The sequence below is a fragment of the Anoplopoma fimbria genome, chromosome 15 (assembly GCF_027596085.1).
Source record: "Anoplopoma fimbria isolate UVic2021 breed Golden Eagle Sablefish chromosome 15, Afim_UVic_2022, whole genome shotgun sequence".
Taxonomy (NCBI): Eukaryota; Metazoa; Chordata; class Actinopteri; order Perciformes; family Anoplopomatidae; genus Anoplopoma; species Anoplopoma fimbria.
This window is the reverse complement of record NC_072463.1, coordinates 12,328,613-12,349,784: the sequence shown is the minus strand read 5'-3', so window position 1 is coordinate 12,349,784 and position 21,172 is coordinate 12,328,613. Positions and strand designations below refer to the sequence as shown.

Below are 21,172 nucleotides of genomic sequence, written 5' to 3'. Positions count from 1 at the left end.
GGGTAAAAGCTACAATACTGTTAAGTTGGGCTGTATTTTTACAGCAATTTATATGTGTATATGACAAAATAAATCTTATTCCAAACATCTTCTTACTCGCTTTTCTCTCACTCTCAACCGAGTTTCATGGTTTTCATCAGTGAATGGAACAGGTGAAAGTCATCACATGACCTAAGTGAGGAACACCAAAAACGGTTATAGTGTGACTGATGTTCCACAGTTAGTTCACATGATGACACCTAAGTGTCCATACGCCGTTGAAGACCATGAGATGTGGTTGAAAGCCCGCAAAAAAGCTTGTAAGTCAGCCTTTGAGTGGAAATATGTTGTCACTCGTACTGTTTTAAAGCGCAAGAATGAACTTCCGTTAGTAAAGCTTCCACCCAGTATGAGTTCATGTTCAGAGGAGGGGTCAACACCAGCAGGATCTCGTTTCACACAGTTTGAATCACAGAAGAAAAGAACCGTTCCTTGTGACCAGCAGCAGCGGATCAGACACCATCAGCTCCAACAGTCCCAAGACACAAGCAGCCATTCTGGATCAGAAACAGGCGGACGCTACTGGAGCCTGCTGGAGTGGCTGTATAGACCCGGACACACTTTTTATTCACACCTTTTCATTCATTGGCCCATGGTACCCGTTCTCCATCTCTCAGGCCTCCACATGGGGCTAATTATTGGCTCGTTATTATTAGCAGCAGAAATCAAGTAGAAATCAAGCAAAGGGCAACTATTCACCTGCCAGCACTGCAACAATCACCGTCATTCAATAACTGGACACACACAGTCACACTTAAATTACATAATCACGAAAAATCTTCAACGTTACAGTCAGGAATGAATGGTACAAAGTATCACTAATATCTCTGCTATAACTGTTATTTTTACCACCATTTAAATACTTCTTCAGTCAATGTAAATATAAGAATTCATTAATTAAAAGTTGAAAGATTCATGAAAGCTATCACTGTTTCAGCATTGAAAAAGCTCAGTATATCCTACCACCAAGCTTTCCAGTAGGAGCTCAGGTGTAGTAGAATAATTGAGCCACAGGGGGGCGCTGTGCCACAGATTATTGTTATTACCATGTGTGATCTCTGAAGTGGAACAAAGTCCACTTCCATGCCCACGTTAGTTCTCCCGGATCCACCACTTAAGCAAATAAAACCCCTTTGTCTCTTGGTGACTTTGCTTTGCTCTCCTCTTGTTTATCTGCGTTTGAGTCAGCTACATGTTGGCTCAGGTTCTGGACCTGGAGCCGGTGGATCTGCCTCTTTCCTGTCTGATCATGCCAAAATCAAAAGCACACTCTGGACTGATTTTGTACAGGTCGGATCCACCCTGTACTCCTCCACATGTGATGCTGTCAGGCTGCACTGAGATCAGCATGAAAACATCCCACAACACTCTCCCTTTATGCCAGAGGATCATGTTTACTGGATGTTTTACTTTACAAAGTAATCAGTACCCTTTAAATAAAGTTAAAGACTGTATATCAAAAGTTATAAAGTCCCATAGAAATGTTTTGTCATCAGTTTCTGCTGCTTTGCATTTGGCCTTTGTGTCCTTCTGATCTTTGGTTTCCTTTTCAACCTGTTTGAGGAGCAGTCAGAGAGTCTCAGTGCAGAGCAAGAGGGTTACCCCCAACGCACGTCTGTGTTAGTTTAAAGGGTACATTAAAAAAAATGAAACAAGTTAAAGTTAGCTTTTTTTGATTCTATAATTCTCTTCTTCTTTCTCTCTTTTTTCTTTTATCATATGAAGTAAATCCTTAAGTAAGGCCTTGAAATGCATACTTTATTCTATCTTGCCTATAATGTTGGTTTGATATTGGACGGAGCTTTCTCTATTTATTTCTGCCATCTAATTTCTATCAGCTCTTCAACCACGTTCCATCTTGTCTCATCATGGAGAAAAGTTTATTATATTTTAGATCAATCCATATTCTTCATTCTGAATCTACTCTTTGGCTCAACCCCAAGATAAGTAGGGATCCCATTCCATGGACAGGATGGAAAGATTGTCCCTCAATAAAATAGTCATAAAAGCCATTTTTTAAAATGTTTGCTCACTTATCTATCCCTTTATGGTCAATCATTGTGAGGTATATTCATAGCAACTATGATATCGAACAAAATAAATAATCCTACAGCTATTCATAAACATTCGGTTTGGCAGACAAAAGTGAGCATGAATACTGTCTGAGTAAATTACAGATAAACTAACCTTTGGGAAAACATTTTCAAGAGAAATAACCTTTTTTCTATGATCATGGTTATGGATTACTGGATTAATGGAACTGAGCCATTCCCAGTGTTAGAAGTTACATCTGTGCTTTTACTGCCAAGACAAACAAAAGGTCTGCTGTGCACGGCGAAGCAATGTGCAGTGTTATTAATAGAACGTGCTTCCTAAATGTTTAGGTTACTGTTAGTTATGGAGCCAAACACATAACTTACTGTAACTAACCCGGTCTGTAAGTACTGCCTGAGTGTGCTAAAAAAGTTGCTTGACAAAACTAAAATTATATTTTAGCTAAATAGCTAACACAAGTAAAAACTAACAATAGAAGGAACCATAATTAATATAACAGAATATCAGGATAATGTACATGCTCATCCAGTGTTTTGTCATTGTACTGACACTGATATCATCTTTGTTGTTCTTATCTGTTGTTCCACACATATTATGTTATCAAAAGAACATTAAATACAACAATAATGAATGAAAATCACTCACTACTATTACCTAACTCACAAAAATCCTCTCATTTAGAAGTACCAAAAAAGTAAATCTTCCATCGTTTTGAGGACGGTCACTATCTTGTTCCGTCTCGGGTCTTTGGCTGCTGACAAACGGCGCTGACGTCTGCCTCAGAGAGAAAAAAACCAACTCAAAACACTGCGCTGTGATTGGCTGACGTATCGCAAAGGGGCGGAGCCCGCGCTTTTCTGCGGTAGCGGATTGGTCGGCACTGCTGCCAGTCAACCCCTCCCCTGCTGCTGGTCGCACACGGTCAGGTTGATGGAGAGGAGAGAGGAAGATGTAGCGAACAACGGACACTTTAAACGTCCTCTGCTTCCATCTGTCGCGCGCTCCACTTCTTCACTTTGTTTTCTCAACTTCTCGACATTCACGGCCGTGCCGCCGCTTTACGGCCAGAGCCTCGTCTCCTAGGAGACGCGAACAACTCCTGAGAAGTTTGACCCGCTGCAGTCACTCTCACTGTTCGGAGCGGGACAGCGCGAGACACAGAGCTCGTGCAGGGGGTCGATGCCTCGCGGGGGCTTTGTTCCGTCCCGTGTGGTGACCTACCGCGAGCCCGCCGCGGACATCGACTGACCGGCGGAGCGTGGACGGTGATCGATCCCCGGAGACATGGACGGGACTCTGTCCGAGCTGCTGGCCGCCTTCATGCAGTCTCCTCTGGTGGTGTGGGTGAGTGGAGCACACGCACACACATACACACACATACATATACACACACACATATACACACACATATACACACACACACACACACACACACACACACACACACACACACACATACACACACACACACACATATACACACACACACACACACACATACACACACACACATATACACACACACACACACACACACACACACACACACACACACACATATACACACACACACACACACACACACACATATATACACACACACATATATATATATATACACACACACACACACTTCACAGTAGAAACACAGAAACACAGTACTCTAGTACTCTTCACCAGTAGAAACACAGTACTCTAGTACTCTTCACTAGTAGAAACACAGTACTCTAGTACTCTTCACTAGTAGAAACACAGTACTCTAGAAACACAGTACTCTTCACCAGTAGAGACACAGTACTCTAGTACTCTTCACCAGTAGAAACACAGTACTCTAGTACTCTTCATTAGTAGAAACACAGTACTCTAGTACTCTTCACTAGTAGAAACACAGTACTCTAGTACTCTTCACTAGTAGAAACACAGTACTCTAGTACTCTTCACTAGTAGAAACACAGTACTCTTCACTAGTAGAAACACAGTACTCTAGTACTCTTCACTAGTAGAAACACAGTACTCTTCACTAGTAGAAACACAGTACTCTTCACTAGTAGAAACACAGTACTGTAGTACTCTGACCTCTAAATACCTCCTGCAGTAGTTTGCTCTCGTGCACTATAAACCATTTATTGACCCTGCTCAGACACATACATTACAGTGACAAGGGGCAAGATTTTCAAAGTAAAAGCCTCAGGTTAACTGATGCTTTGGGACTTTCCAAGTTTAGATCTCATACAGAAAGAAAAGTCATTCTGTTTGTTCTGCTTCACCAGCCACAGTTGCATTCCTTCAGTTCACTCAGTTTCCTTACCTCTTCATCATCTTTTGCCCTTAAAATCATCACCCCCCCTGTAGACCCAAGTGTTCTCAGTGTTTCAGTGGTTTTAGCTGTATGCATGTCCATGGGCTGAGGGGTGTTTGTGTTGGAAAAACAACTTTGTCCATCTGAGCAAACAGCACCTCAGCTGATTTCTCTTGATCCAGCGAAGCTTTAAGCAGAAACTAATTTAAACTAAATCCAGTGTAAAGCAGCGTTCTTTTACCCAACTGCAACCTTCAGAAATGTTTGTTTGTACACACATTATTTGTATGCATATTTTCATAAACAGGCATATTTAATGGATTATCTGTGAAAGATATTTCACAACATGAACAGAAAGCAAAAAAAAGTAGGATTAAATGTAATCCTTCCTTGGTGGACGTTCCTCTAGATATCTGTGTCCTCAGAGTCTGGGGCCCGTCTGAATCTCCCCCTATGGTCAACATGGGCTTCCAGCCCGGACTGTGACCACCCACACAAAGCAGTCAACAGGTTATTAACTCTGTGGTACTTCCTGCTTCCCTGTGACCCCATCCTGTTGACCCGACCGCCCAACCAACAGTTTCTCACAGCTTTGTTGGACACAGACAATCACAATGAACACAGCCACGCTGTAGAAAGCTGACACAGGGACACTGAATAGTTACTCCACGTTTCTCTGTCTCCTTGTTTCTTTTTTCTTGCCACATCCAAGGTTAAAGAAAGGGTTTCTGTGACCAGGAAGGTTTCCCAAGATAATCTTGGAACCTGATTTTAGGCTATGTTCGGGAGGAGAAAATGAAAGAGTAGAGCTCGCTCCAGTGGCCAGCAGCAGATCAGACTGTGGTTGTACTGGGCAGCTTCCAGCTGTGTCACTGTGTGAGCGTGGGCCGGGCGTTCCTCAAAAAGAGAGCATTACTCTCAGCAACCCCCCGAATAAATATAGGCTTAAAAAAATATTAGATGTGCCGTATATTGCATTTTAATCCCAGTAAAGCTCAAAAACAAAGGTTCACATTTTCCAAAGGTTATTGGTGACTGCTGTTGTTCCTGCTGGCCACAAATGGATGCCCTCCAAACACACGTCAGTGTAAGCAATGGGGGACAAAATCCACTTTCAGTTTTCTGTGCAAAGATGTATTCTAATGTTCAGCCGCAGCCTTTTTCAAAACAAATTGTGTCACTTTTTGTCCATGGATGTTCACGGAAGGATTAGCCAGTGGACGTCACACAATCTGGAAAATCTTGATTCATCAGGACGGCCAGCATATTAAGTTTAATGGAAAAAAAAGATCAGTTCATGTCTCTAGGTGCCATGTGGTTGACTTCTCTTTCTGTCCCCAGGTGAGGACGTTGGGTCCTCTGGGTTCGTGCGAGGACGCGGGCTCAGAGGAGCGCGTCAACATGTTCATGGAGCTGGTGGACGGCGTCTTCCTGCACAAGATCATGACACACATGTAGGTAACGCTGCACCCAATAAGAGTTTAACATTTGTATTGTATGAGTCAGTGAAAATCAAAAGCTCCTTGGAGTGTATGGAGTGAGTTAATGAACGGCAAGTGAGTTGATGCTGTGTTTCCTGTGTGTGTGTGTGTGTGTGTGTGTGTGTGTGTGCGTGTGCGTGTGTGCGTGTGAGTGCGACCACATCCTGACGCCCTGGTTTCAGGTGGTTACCGTCACAGCCAGATGTGCTGCTGAAGTCTTCATCAAGACACACAGTAGAGTATGAAAGCTCATTAACAGTCCCTTTAGAGCTGAGCTGCTCTCTGTTTGGACGGTGATGTAGAAATGACACCGTGGCAGACAGGTAAGACAGTGAGGTGCTACATCTCTCAGCATATTCAGTTTATGCATATTTACCTAAGCTAGAGATGCACCGGGAGAATCAGTCCCAGCTATGAATGCAACACTTACTGACACAGTGGGTGCAGGATGTCCATCTCAGACAGCAGAAGCTTTTCAAAGACTGACACCTCCTATTCTACCAGGTTTTGTAAATATGACAGTTTTATTATGTTAGCAAAACTCATGGTGATTATGAAACATAATTAGCAGCAGTGTGGCTAATTGATGTTTTGGGGGGGGGTTTTGGCACTGAGGAAAAATATATATCAGGCTTTGGACACACACACACACAGTACTTATAAGGAGGACACGTTCATGTTGGCTTTGGTCTTTTCATGGGATTTGTTGACAGTAAAATATATTCCTTCTGGATAGGACAGACAGCATTTGGACCACAGGGACATTAATACTGTCCACAGTGATAATAACAATACATACCCACATGTGTGGATCTTCTCCCATCCAGACGGCCCCTCTGTCCCCAATCAGACCACATGTTCATATGTTGGTTATTGTCCTCAGAAACAATGATAATCGCCCTATTGTTCTCCACACACTGAATGTAGGCTGGGCTATTTGGAGGGGGGGTGTGATTAGGACTTGGTAGGGGTTTATGGGAAAGTGGGTTACAGAGGAGGAGGCCGGGGTGGCGGAGCCATGAGGAATATTACTGGAGAGCCCCTCAGAGAGCGTTGGTAAATCAGTCAGTCAGAGAGGCAGTCAGCTGTCATATCAGCCAGTCTGTAAGCCTGTTATTCTCTCCGACCTTTCAAAACATTATGGTATGTGGGCATCTTTGCTTGACTGAGTTGGGCTTGTTGACTCAGAATAAAACTATAAAGAGGATGCATTTCCTGAAGAGAATGTAACATTGCTCGCTGCTGATTATTAGCTGTTGAAACATTAGAAAAAGTAGGAAACACTGAAAAAGGCTGAATTTGAATTGGTGGTCTAAAAATAAATATAGTCACTGAAAGGAGTTGAGATGGCATTTAAGATGGACGCACTGAAAGGAGCTAAAGTGTAAATGTAGTGCACTGAATAAAGTAAGGTCACTTGAAGCGCAGAGAGATTTTGAAGCATCAGTTGAAATGAGAGTGCTGAAAGGAGTTAAAGTGTACCTGCCACTGTAGTGCACTGAATAAAGCGTCAATTTGCTTTCAGCGCAGAGTGAAGCTTTAGTTGAGTTAAAAATTGTGGAAATAGAAGTAATAAATTGAGATGGAAGTGGAAGTGATTAAAGAATGTAGTTGATGAGTTGAAGTGGAAGTACTGTGAGCAATCGTACATTCATACATTTGTAGGGATTTGACATCTCAAAGATTTTGAGTGTCAAATTAAATTAGTGCGTAGTGAAGTTGAAGTGAAAGGAGTTTAAACTGTGGAAGTGATGAATTGAGCTGTAAATGTAAGTTGAAGTGTAGTCTGAGTGATGAAAGATAAACTAGAAGATGTCAGTTGTGATTGTTGCAGTTTCAGTTTAGTGTAGGCAGTGAAAGCACCAGGAGTGCAATGTGTTTCAAAGTTAGAGCTGAAACAATTAATCAAAGTTCATTCATTGTTTAGAAGTCATAATAGTTTTAATAATCTGTTTATCCTGTCAGTAATATTTGAACTAAAATGGCAATCACTCTGTGGTTTCCAATTTGACAGGCGGAGGAATTGTTTCTTTTTTTAGTCATTTTTATTATATGAAAGCAAGCCATATGAAGATTTCACCTCAGGCTCTGATAACTGTTATTGTTTCCTGATATTTTGTCACATTTTGTAAGTTGAAGTGAATAGACATGGGACGTCAGTTAAACCACCAAAGGAGGTGAAACATTGGTTAAGTGAATATCAAATGAAAGCATTGGAACCATCAGTCCCAGTTTAAACATTCAACTTACGACCTCCAAGTGTTCCAGGTGCACGACGGCAAGATGCAAACAAGAAAACATGGCTGACCGCGACAAACTGATGTTTCTTTTACTAGAGTGCAGACCATTGAACTCTCAGAAAGTAAAGCCTCTTAGCATGTACAAACAAAACAGAGGGGGAAACCACGCATGAGGTAACAAGCGATGTCTTACATTTTATTTTAAAGGCCTCCATTAATATGAATACAGGAAAATATAGTCACCGCTGCCTTTTAGTTGATGGTTTAACATTTACAATGAGCGCGTGTGTGGTGTGACGTCAGACGACGGCTTCTTAGTGAGGTGGGGGTTGATGGATTTTCCTCCTGAATTCACCAGTAGGAACTCCGACTTCGAGTTGGCTGCAAGATAAGGCAAGGCCAAGCGAATGAAAGTGTGTTTTCAAGCCTCTGTTTATTTACAATAGTTTCCACTAGGCATCAAACTGACGTCATGTTTTAGTAGGTCAGCCAGACAACATTGTGTGTGTAATTAACAAGATCTCCATCTTAAGAAGCAACAAGTAACGTGAATCGAATCTTTCATGTGTGTGTCTCCATAGCGACCCCAGCCCAACAAATCAGAGGCTGAACAAGAACGTGAACAATGACTTGTCCCTTCGCCTGTACAACCTGACCGTTCTCACCAGACACATCAGGACGTACTACCAGGTATGCACACACACACACACACACACACACACACACACACACACATGCACACATGGCACACTATGGCAACGTGCACCTTGGCAACATGCATGGGTCAAACTACACCACAGTAGACAAGCCGCAGTTTTGATTGTGTTATTATTATAATTTTTTCCCCCATGCAAAAAAGTCCTCTCTAAGTAGAATTACAGTAAAACCTCATGAGCACCAAAATATAAAACATCAAATTTATCAGCATGGTGAACAAGAGACAAAAAATAGTGGAGACTCCCTACTGTTTGAGGCGGTCATGTCAAGTCTGAATATGTGTCCCTTCATTGTTATTTTTATTCCTTTAGACCATAAGGGTCCACTGATAAAATTCATAAAATTGAATCCCAGTTGTGAATATTTATCACCTGAAGTCCTTTGCTCTCTGTCTGAAAACCACACTTAAAGTGGCACAGACACTATTATCTCACCTTCCTGCGCCTTGAAGTTGGGTATGCTTGTTTTGGTAACCGCTGCTGACTACAAAAGAAGGGTCTCCTCCTTTCTCTCATTGGTTTTCACTCCGTTAACTTTTCTGTTTGCACGGGCAGGTGTGTTTTAGGAGGGATCTAGATCAATGAATGACTCGTAATTGATGTTATTCGATTGCCTAATTTGTATTAGAATATTCATTCTGGTTTAAATACACAATTTGATAGTATTTGCTGAGCATGAGTTTTGTGTTGTCCCATATATACTCCAGTTGAGTTCAGTGACAGATGCAGTGTCGAGGCCCAGGCTATTAATTGCAGTTAGATTATCTGCCAATCAATTGCTCCACATTTGTGTGTGTGTGTGTGTGTGTGTGTGTGTGTGTGTGTGTGTGTGTGTGTGTGTGTGTGTGTGTGTGTGTGTGTGTGTGTGTGTGTGTGTGTGTGTGTGTGTGTGTGTGTGTGTGTGTGTGTGTGTGTGTGTGTGTGTGTGTGTGTGTGATCATCTTTGTCATGTGTTTGTTTTCTGATGTGTGCGTTTCAGCTTGGGAGTTTTGAAAAGGAACAGGTCCTGCATGTGTGTTTGTGTCACTCGTGGGATGTATTGATCATGCTGCACATCAGTATGGATCAACCTTGAACTTGCTGGCTGATCATTTTTTTAGTTGCATGACAAGCAGTAATCTACAGCGATCATTATTAGCAGGAAGTAACACAGTGCGGTCAGATTATTTTCCTTTCTTGTTTTCTTTTTTGTTATTAGGCATTAAAAAATATATATTTTTTAACTGCTTTTGAAAGGTTTGCGAGTTACAGTTAAAGGTTTTTTTTACACACCTGGTAAACTCTCTAGTTGATCTAGACTCCAAACAGAAGTCCTGAAAGAGTTATTCAAATCATGACAGGGAAAATAAAGTCATTTCATTTTCATATCCTGTTGTATCAAAGTATCTTAATACATGCAAGCAATACACTCCCATCACTGTGTGGGGTAAGAGGTGTGTGTGTGTGTGTGTGTGTGTGTGTGTGTGTGTGTGTGTGCGTGTGTGTGCGTGTGTGTGTGTGTGTGTGTCTCAACAGGACATGACTGCTCAGCCAAATCATCTGCATCTGAGCTCCTTATCTCTTGATTTATTACACAAAAGACACACATGCCTCTGAGCAACAAGCTGTGATTAGCTTTGAGAGGATGGCTACATTACATCATGGGCCTGGCATTGGTGTGCACACACACACACACACACACACACACACACACACACACACACACACACACACACACACACACACACACACACACCTGTATCAGTGCAAACACTTTTCACTCTGTAATACAGTGGGAACCTCTTACAGTGTTGGATGATTGTTATAAATGTTTTTTAGCATTTGATTGACATTTGTGTATTTATTACATTAATAAGCCTGCACATTGGTGTTCTGTGTCCATCGATGGCAGTGACACAGGGTTGCCCGGGGAACAGTGAGTCAAATTAAAAAAATATATATTTTAGTTTGACTTTTTTTCATGTATGCAAAGACCCAAAATGAACAGCTTTCTTACCCATCTGAAGTGTATAACAGTACAATCTAAAAGCTGTAACTACACACAGCCAGCCAACTGTTAAAAGTGATTCGCCACCTAAAATCTATCTTTAAGACAGATCTGCCTTTAATAGTGATGGTCGTTAACATGTTAAATGATAACCTTCCACACGCCGTCTACAGTGTTACAGGAAGGTCCTTTCGCTTTTTTACTGACTTGGCATCTCATTTAAAAAAAACATGCTTTACTGCCGAAATTTGAATCAATCAATGAAACTTGTATAATGAACTTCACAACAAATCATATTCACTTCAAAGTGATTAAAAGTATAAATAGATATGCAGATAAAAATAGAATACGTACAAATTATAAAACCACAATATTATAAAATGTTATAGCAACATAAAAGACGAGTTTACGTTTGAACATATCAATATCTGATTGAAAGCAGCCTTGCAAAATGTTTTTGTTCTGCTTTGTGGAACAGCTGAAACAGAAGAACCCCACTGGTTCATAAACCAAAATCATCTCTGAGAGGTAGTCTGCTGCACGGCCATGTACGGCTTTTATAAACTAATATATATCAATCCTAAACTAACAGGTAACCAGTGTAAGGACTTTAAAATAGTATTGCATACTAGTTTAGGGCTCTATAAAAAGCTGTGATACAACATGGAAACCTTTTTCTGGATTATGTAAACCTTTGCCTGGGGTCAAGGACAACATTTAGTCTTTGGTGTTTGAATCTCAAAGACCCTGAACCAGTTTACACTTGGTTTTAAATGCATCTTGGCTTATTGGATCACAAGTGGAAAGTTCTTATTAGAGGCATAAACAACCACCAAGACGCATTGTTATCAGATCCCCCAAACCACTTGGCGAGGTGGTCCGGAATGCATTTGACCACAAATCTTTTGTTGTGTAAAAACCCGTATGCATCTTCATGCAAAGTCGGTAAACATATGTTACGAGTGAGTCAAACATCTTGGGTGACTTGGTTTTCCTGGACCACGTCAAGAAAAAGACCCAGTATTATTTAGATTTCTTCTCCTTTCAGTTGCTGTCAGTCAGAATGGGAACAGGAAGTGCATGAAGCCTTTGTGTCTAGTGTCTCACAGAATTATTAATTATAACACTGTTCATGTGTCGCTCATGCAGATCAGACAACAATAAAGGCCACATCTGCTGCTAACTGTGTGTGTGTGTGTGTGTGTGTGTGTGTGTGTGTGTGTGTGTGTGTGTGTGTGTGTGTGTGTGTGTGTGTGTGTGTGTGTGTGTGTGTGTGTGTGTGTGTGTGTGTGTGTGTGTGTGTGTGTGTGTGTGTGTGTGTGCACACTTGGTGAAGTGGGTCATCCTGGGCAGTATGGGGTTAATCTGTCCCTGATGGTTAATCTCTAACCACGGTCAAACACCCTGGCCTCAACACACACATGCACACACCTCATAGTGCAACCTTAAGTCAATGAGTTATGAGGCTCTTAGTTCAGGATCAGCCACAAGAACAATACACACCAACACACACACTCATTCACACACATACATATCCATCCAGCTGTTCATAAGGGGCTGGGCGTTGGCTTTCTCCTAATTAGATGAGGTCTCAGTAGACACAGGCTGATCCAGTGACTCCTCCCAGTCTCCCCAGTGACAAAGCCCAAAGTGTGTGTGCGTGTGTGAAGAGGGGGTGTCCGTCACCTACCTTCTGCTCCGCCTCTATTGTACAAATCACAGTAACCTGATATCACTAGCTCTGAATACTAAGCTATTTACTCTGTTCTCTCTCCTGCTGGGTTTTTTGTCTAACTGTTCCACCCAAACGCTGGAATAAGTAAGATTCATTGTTGGACAGAAAATCAGTCAAAGACATTTTAGACAGTAAATTCACCATCTGGTGGTGACGGCCTCTAAAATGTGAGGATTACCATTTACAATGTTTAAGATCATTGTAGACTGAAAACCTTACAAACCACTACTGACTAGAAGCTGTACTTTGACAAATGGGGTACTGAGATAATCTGTGAATATAATCTGGATTCTCTGGCTCCTCAAAGTGCTCGTTATGGTATTTGCAACAATCCACGATACCCGAACCGATCAGAGCCAGGTTGAGTCTCTTACCCAGAGTTCACACTATGAGCGGCAGAAGCAACGGAACCAACGCTGGCCGTGGCGTGCGACATTGTTGCGGTTTTGCTGTTGAATTGTTGCGGTTTTGCTGTTGAACAAGAGCACAACTCACAACATGTGAACCAGTATGAAAAATAGCCTCATTTACACTAAAACAGATACAGATTTTCATACTAGAGAGACGGACAGAATTGAGACAGACAGCGCTACAGTGACGGGGGATGCTTTATCCAGAGGTTGGTCAGATTACAGATATTTGCAGGCTGTCATTGGCAAGCAGTACGATCACCCTCTTTTATCCTCTCAAAGTTAAACTTCCATGAGTATGAGGAATTTATGAGAATGTACTTATTCTAAGAAAAGCCAGGAAGGACATTTTCCCTCACTCTTTCTGAGTGTCTGTGACTCCTTTGCAGCTCCTGCATGTAGAGGAGTGAAACTCTGTCTCTTGTGAAAGACATATGATTGTTGTGTAGTAACTTAAGCAGAGCTCTCCCCTCCTCTCTCCTTCTCGCTCCCCTTTCCCCCTTTCACTTAACTCCTCCTTGGTTACCGTGGGAACGGCAGAACAAAGCCCTGAGCCTACATGGGATGTTTTGGAACTCCATATCCTCTGGCCTACTTTGTACACACTTACACACACGCAGTCTGGCTGGGTGGATTGGAATATTCAGTGTGTGTGTGTGTGTGTGTGTGTGTGTTGTGTGTGTGTGTGTTGTGTGTGTGTGTGTGTGTTGTGTGGTTACTAGGGATTGGATTTGGATTTTTAACTTAAAGAGTAACTGCACACTTAAACATGTTTTCTTTAAGTGATAGACTAGATGATATGACTGTACTTTGATTAAACACATCAGTGCTGGTGTTTATTATTTATATATTTTTTTACCATAGAAGTATTTATTTATTTTATTAAAAAATGAAGACTCCATTATGTTTTCTTGGATTATCAGAAAGCGAGTTGAAAACAAGGTGATCCACAATTTTTGGGTCCTAAATAAATACATATGCAAATTAGGTGGGGTTTTTTTTTGCACTTAAATCTTAATTAATAGGGAAGTATTGTACTTTTTATTGCAATTATTCATTATTTGATAACTTCTGATCAACTCGTGGTTGATTTTGTGCGATGTGCCCACATTAGTGGAGCCATACACGGCAACACGCAGAACATACAGATGAGAAGAGCTGAAGCAGCATCAGCCTTCAAAACGGTCTTCACACCTTCACATGACTTAGTTTAGTGGTCATGTGATAATAAACTAATGGCCAAAGCGAAGTAAGGTGAAAGAGAAAATCTTAGGCAACATTAATTCTTTTTGCCCAAAATAATTGAAAATTCGGATCAACTTGTTAGTTAGCTTTCTGATAATCATAGAATCAATCTGTTATGTTTATTCTGGAAGAAGATATTTGTGTCTTTAGGAGTGGTTGGCGTTCAATAAGGGTCCACGTTGAGGGGCCTCTGTCTCCTGATTGGTTGGTCATCACGGTTAGTCCTACTGTGTTCTCACGCATATGTTAACATGAAGGAAAACGTGTTGTTTGAATCAAGAGGTGAGAAAGTGATGGATTTGGGATGGAATAGACCCATGTTTATGTGAGTCTATGTTTATGTTGCCATCCTCAGCCCCTTTGGACTGGTGGAAGGGAACCACTGAGGGCTGAGAGACAGAGTGCTAATGTTCCCTTTGTCAATAGAACAAAAAAACCACCTCAGAGAAAGGCCAGAGGAGGAGTAACTATGGAGGAAGGAATGAGCCTTCACTTGTCTCCCTTTCTGTCAGTTGGTCTTTGGAAACTCCAGCTCTATCTGCCCTCTATAAACAGTTTGCTGTTTACCAGCAGAACTGTGTACTTTAACTCCATGCAGCTCTACATACTGTCAGTCAGTGTGTACAGAGCGAGGAAAACTCTGCCAGCTATGTTTCCCTCCATATCTGACAGACTTTTGAAATATAGCATTTACAAGCAAATGAAGTACTTCCTGAATATATATGTATGTATACAGTCAGGTCCATAAATATTTGGACATTGACACAATTTTCATCATTTTGGCTCTGTACACAACCACAATGGATTTGAAATGACCATCATTCTGGTACAAGTTGATCTTTGTCTCATCTGTCCATAGGATGTTGTTCCAGAACTGTACAGGCTTTTTTAGATGTTTTTTGGCAAACTCTAATCTGGTCTTCCTGTTTTTGAGGCTCACCAATGGTTTACATCTTGTGGTGAACCCTCTGTATTTACTCTGGTGAAGTCTTCTCTTGATTGTTGACTTTGACACAGATACGCATACCTCCTGGAGATTGTTCTTGATCTGACCAACTGTTGTGAAGGGGTTTTTCTTCACCTGGTAAAGAATTCTTCGGTCATCAACCACAGTTGTTTTCCTTGGTCTTCCGGGTCTTTTGGTGTTCAAAGCACGTCTTGATTGTTTCATTTCAAATCCATTGTGGTTGTGTACAGAGCCAAAATGATGAAAATTGTGTCAATGTCCAAATATTTATGGACCTGACTGTACATACACACACACACACTAGGATGTGTTGTTACATTGGGGGTCTTTCCAGTGCTACTTTCAGTCTATAGTACAGTGAGATTGTGGTCCCTTTTTCTGTAGAACATCTTAACACCTACTTACAAGATTTCAGTTAAATCAGATGGAACTTGAGCCGAGAAATAAAGGACTACTTTCTGTTGCAGCTTTGAAGATCACGTCACTAAGGGACTATTTATAGGGCCATTTGTTGAGTAGGTTATGTTTTAACTCCTATACTGTGTAGCACACCCTCTCTCTATTCCTACAAATGTCATTCAGATTTGACCTCAGAAATATTTTGTAATTAATATTTCTTTGGACTAGACATCCATGTTCGGTGAGAAGCATACTTGCCCCTCTCTTTCATTTATTTTGTTTTTTTCCTGCGTTTTCCTGTAACTGGTTGTGGATGTCTTGTAGACCTGGTCGATTGACACGAGTTACCTTCATTCTTGAACACATTGTGCAAATACAGCCACATTTAGAAGTTACAAAATGGTGTGAGGTAATTTTACTATTTGTTTGCACTAATATTAGTATTCCAGGATAGTTTAGTGAATGTGTTTTTCTCCATTAATAACCGTAGTTATGAGATTTGATATCAGCACATCTGTAATTGGATGGGGAGAAGAGAGAAAATAGATTATGAGCTCTGCTGTGTGTTCAGGTTGAAAACCAGAACATGGCTTCAATGCCACGGCTAAGCTCATTGCTAACTAGCTTGTTTATTATAGATGAGACAGATAGACTTACACTCTCTAATAGCACCTGGACCTGCACTGTTTAAAACACAGTGCACACAAATAACTACCAAGGCAGTGTGAATATAGTGAATGTCATTGTCTCATCAAAATGCACTCTGTTTGACTTTAAGTTTGTTTAAGTGTGTGTCTGTGTGTGTGTACTAGTGATAGCTCAGATCTATAGATATTCTCCTGCAGCAATATCACCAGCAGGATCTAACACTTAAAACTGACAATGGATCAATAGAGCCTGCTACATGACCCATTTTAATACACACACACACACACACACACACACACACACACACACACACACACACACACACACACACACACACACACACACACACACACACACACACACACACAGGCATACAGTACATGCAAGGCCTGAATCCATGGCCCACTAACACACTGGGCTCACATTTCTAATCCCAGATCAATAACATGGTGGCGGCTAACAGGAGATGTGACTTTAACTGAGCCGCTGGGTTCAGGTTCAGTGCTCACCAACTTTCACACCACTTTAAATCAAAATGTGTAATGGAAAACAATTATTAACAGTTGTTTTTTCTGGGAATAACATTCCTTGTATTTGGGTCAGCCTTTTTGCCAATTTATATGTATTATATTGCAGATAAAGCTTTGTTGGATTCTGCAAATGAACAAATATCAAATATACAAAAAATAGGCCACAGTCTGGTTCATGGGAAAAACATCTGGGGTCTCATAATAAAAAAGTGCGTATATATATTTATATTTTTGGGGGAATTAGAAATCAAAGTGTTTATGGGTGTGCAAAATGTACTGATGAAATAGTGAGTATAATTTGATATGAGATTTGAGTTGGTTCCTTTACAATTGAAAGTGTTGGAATAGTTATGGCTTACTAGCACAAGCACAAATAACACTGCTGATTTGAATGTTGAAGATAAAGAGCATCTTTAATTAGCGTCTGCATGAAGTGAAATGAAATCATTCTACTGTAAAGACTCTAATCACGTAAAACTTCTACACTGTCTGCTTCACAGATTCCCCCTGTCTCCATACTGTGCGTCTCTATGGGGCAGAGCTTTCGTACAGGTGTGCACATTCTCCAGTCTAGTTTGTGTTGTAGATCACAACTTTTTCTGGGGCCTTTTTAGGTCCTGTTTTGCGCAAACACAACGGTTATAAATGATGACCAAGGGGCAGACGCTAACGTTAAGCAAAGTACTCAACCTGGTCCTGGGGACCTGACTAAAAAAGCTCCAAACAGCTTTAGATCTGTTATGATGTTTAGGTATGAAAAATGATGATGTTATTGTACTCTAAAATAACTCAAAAAGCACTTTAAAACTATGCGCCCCAGCTGTAGGGCTCATTCTTACTGTGTACTACAATAGGGTGGTACCAGCTGATAATGCTGCCCCCCCTCAGGTAAACACTGTTAGCGCTGTTAGCCTGTTTGGCATAGTACTGCTAGCGCTCTTAGCATAGCTAGATAAGGGACGCCGGCTCATGTGTAGCTCAAGTTGACTAAAATAGGTGATAGCATGGCTCTAAATTATTCACACCTGACAGTAATCGGTAGAGGGACCGATCAAGGGACGTCAAACATTTTTGCTAACTTTCATATCATGTTGCAACCATGAGCCCTTGATTTGCATATTTTAAGAATGACGCTTATTTTAGGCCTTGACAAGTGCTTATGTTTTGTCCATCCTTTATTATTATTATTAATAATTTATTCAGTTTGTGGCTCGAACCCAACAAACTATATAATGTGATAATTCATAATTATAACGCCTACCGGTACTGATCATCAAACTATGAAACACTTAAATTGAAAGCATACGTCAGTCAATTTGAATAGTCAGAGCATAGATCATTTTTTGACAGGCTGTTGTTATACGATGCTTCATCCTCACAGTTTGTGTGTCATGATGGTGCAACTGGTTACATGCTATTATCATTAAGTTCAAAGACCAGCTGAGCCTAAGTTGGTTATGCTGTTTTTAAGTTAGCTTAGGTTGAAAGTTCAGCCGACTCTGACGGTGTAGAGTCCGATAAGCTTCCCCCGGTAACACCAATGTAATATTTGGAATCTAAGAAGAACAACAATTTCCAGTTGTCAGTAAATGTCGTTAAACGGTATCTGTAAATCATAGCGATGGATTGGAAAACCAAGAACATGTCCTTCGAAATATCCTCTCTCTTGCTCTTTTAGAGTATATCTAATTAAGTGAATGGTGCTGGTCGACTCAATCTGCACTGTCTCTCCATGAAACAAACACAATGTTGTGGGCAAAGCCTCCAGACTGAAGGTGTGTTTCAGCTGAATTCCTGCTGTGCCTTAAAGACATCTGGTAGCCAGCCTGCATGTTTTAGTCACACTGTGTGTGTGTGTGTGTGTGTGTGTGTGTGTGTGTGTGTGTGTGTGTGTGTGTGTGTGTGTGTGTGTGTGTGTGTGTGTGTGTGTGTGTGTGTGTGTGTGTGTGTGTGTGTGTGTGTGTGTGTGTGTGTGTGTGTGTGTGTGTGTGTGTGTGTGTCCGTGTCCGACAGAGGGGGACTGCAGGGTCTCTCATTACCTCCTGGTGTATAGGCCGGTGTAACAGTACCTGCTGGCTACTTCAAAGCTGTAACCATGGTGTAAGCCGATGCGTTCATGTGCCTGTTTAGCAGATGATACTCCAGACCAGAGCTCTGTATCTCTGATCATGTTGTGACTGTGTCCAAATGTACACGAGCACATTAAGGATTGTGAGTTTTTCCAATCTGTATTTACTATGGAAATGGCATCAAATCACATGTGAATCTTTCCCTATCGTGAGAAGGTGTGTGTGTTTGTGTTTGAGAGAGACGTGTGTGTGTGTGAGAGAGACGGTGTGAAGGTGTGTGCTTTTTAGTGTATTATTCCAGCCAGCCCCTCCTTGCTGACAGTCACTTCCCTCATCCTACAACACCCAGATCTAACACACACACACACACACACACACACACACACACACACACACACACACACACACACACACACACACACACACACACACACACACACACACACACACACTTCCCTTCTCCTTAGCCAAGGGTCGTCAGCATGTCTCCTCCCAATGTCGTCCTATGTGACCTTATTCCACAGTCATGTTTCCTCATCCCAGAACAACCTGCTTTGTCAGTCAAATTACGTGTTTTGATAAAGACACTGAACCTCTGAGAGTTTCTCAGAACAAATTGAACTTGTTTTAATTTGTGTCGAACTCTCTCTTCCCGTCTGACAATCAGGTGTGTTTTTGGGAGACGGGAGAGGATATTCTGGAATGGAAAGCATTCCCCTCCTAGTGGGCTGTTTCTTTCCTGACTCAGACCCACACACACACACACTCTTCATGGCCAACAGGGTGTTTCCTGTTGGCTGCTCGCCTATATACACACACACAAACATGTAGGTGCACAAGTCTGGGTCAGCTGGTGGCTGGACTTTGATTCCTTTCCTGTGGGATCATCAATGTTAGCCCAACAGTTGCATTGTCCTGACTTGTATCCACTGATGTTTAGGAATATGAACTGCCCTACAAACCACAAGAACATTAATAAGATAGGATAATCCTTTATTTATGTGTGTATGTCTAAATGATAAATATAACCAGGCTGTAAACATGTAGAATTCTGCTGTAAAGTTGGGCATTCTTACATGGGGGTCTGTGGGGGTTGACTCCTTTTCCTGGAGCCAGCCTCAAGTGGCCGTTGGAGGAACTGCAGTTTGTTTTAAATCCTGTGTTGGCTTCATTTCCCAGCAAGTTGCCGCTCATAAAAAACAAAGTGGCCCCAAATTGTAATTGGATTCTTTTTCATTCTCATATATTGATATCAGCCTAAATCCAGCATCTCTCAAGCTTTAATTCTATTTTATTTTGTGCTTTTGTGTAACCTTAATGCTTTTGTTGCCCCCAGTTAGCTTCTGATGGACAGTTTGTGCTCCTGCAGTGCTTGTCAGTAACACTGCCTTTTGCACTGTTATCATTAAGACCGTGACATTCATAATGTATTTGTTCTTTTGCTCTATGTCCCACCTCCACCCTCCCATCCTCATCTGCTCTGCTACAGGAGACCTTACAGCAGTTAATAGTCATGCCCCTCCCTAACATCCTCTGCATCGCCAAGGATCCCATATCAGGTAACACACACACCTCACTGCTAATCAAGTCCTGCATATTTGTACTGTCTGAGGGAAGTTACATGATGTCCATTAATGAAAGTCACATATCCTGTTTGTTATTTAGTCAGATATAACTCTCTTGTTGATACTTGAATTTGGTTGACAACTATAAAAAATTTGCTTTTACCGACAGCAATATTCCGAAAAAAAACCTTCAATTTTATCTGAGATTATAAAGTTATGAGAAAACTTGGAAAAATAGTACAAAACCGTGGTATCTCCAGGCGGCGTCTGAATTTCGTTGCTCTTGAAGTAGTTTTATAATGATACATACACACGTTTTCTTTTGTGTTATTTATGTGTTCTTTTACGGACATAAATAAATGCTGATATTGTAGAAGTTACAGAAAAGTAGAGAGAAGGAGCTTTTATCTTTGGCAACAGGAAGGCGTGTCTTTTATTTCAGCACATCTAACACTAAAAACCAACTGTTGAGAAGACGTTGTTCCGAACACACAGCGTAACCATAGTTACACACTGATACTTGGGACCCGTGTGTCCCACTGTCACCATGTCGGTGTAAAGGGAAAACAACACAGAAAACGCACATATTAACTTCTCCTGTTAAGCCTGATTAAAAGTGTTGATATTGTTAGCGTCTTAGCAGCGTTCAAAACAGCGCTGTTGCTGTTTAATTTAGTAACAATAGAGAGTCTGTTGTCTGCAGTGAAAGGTTAGCTGTAGCCAGGTATACTGTAACACTGCCTGAGGTGTGGAACAGCCTCAGTCACCAGCAACCTTTAGATCATTT

General features: G+C 41.3%; 1 protein-coding gene across 3 annotated transcripts in view; it reads left to right on the top strand.

The window, feature by feature from the left end:
- The first annotated feature begins 3,015 nt into the window (after positions 1-3,015).
- Positions 3,016-21,172, top strand: part of ccdc88c (coiled-coil domain containing 88C) — a 48,416-nt gene continuing 30,259 nt past the window's right edge. For all 3 annotated transcript variants that reach the window (XM_054613430.1, XM_054613429.1, XM_054613432.1), the window contains exons 1-4: positions 3,016-3,438; positions 5,735-5,847; positions 8,696-8,804; positions 20,310-20,379. In XM_054613430.1, the coding sequence (XP_054469405.1) occupies positions 3,379-3,438; positions 5,735-5,847; positions 8,696-8,804; positions 20,310-20,379 (352 nt within the window). In that variant the 5' untranslated portion in view covers positions 3,016-3,378. The remainder of the gene's footprint in view (positions 3,439-5,734; positions 5,848-8,695; positions 8,805-20,309; positions 20,380-21,172) is intronic.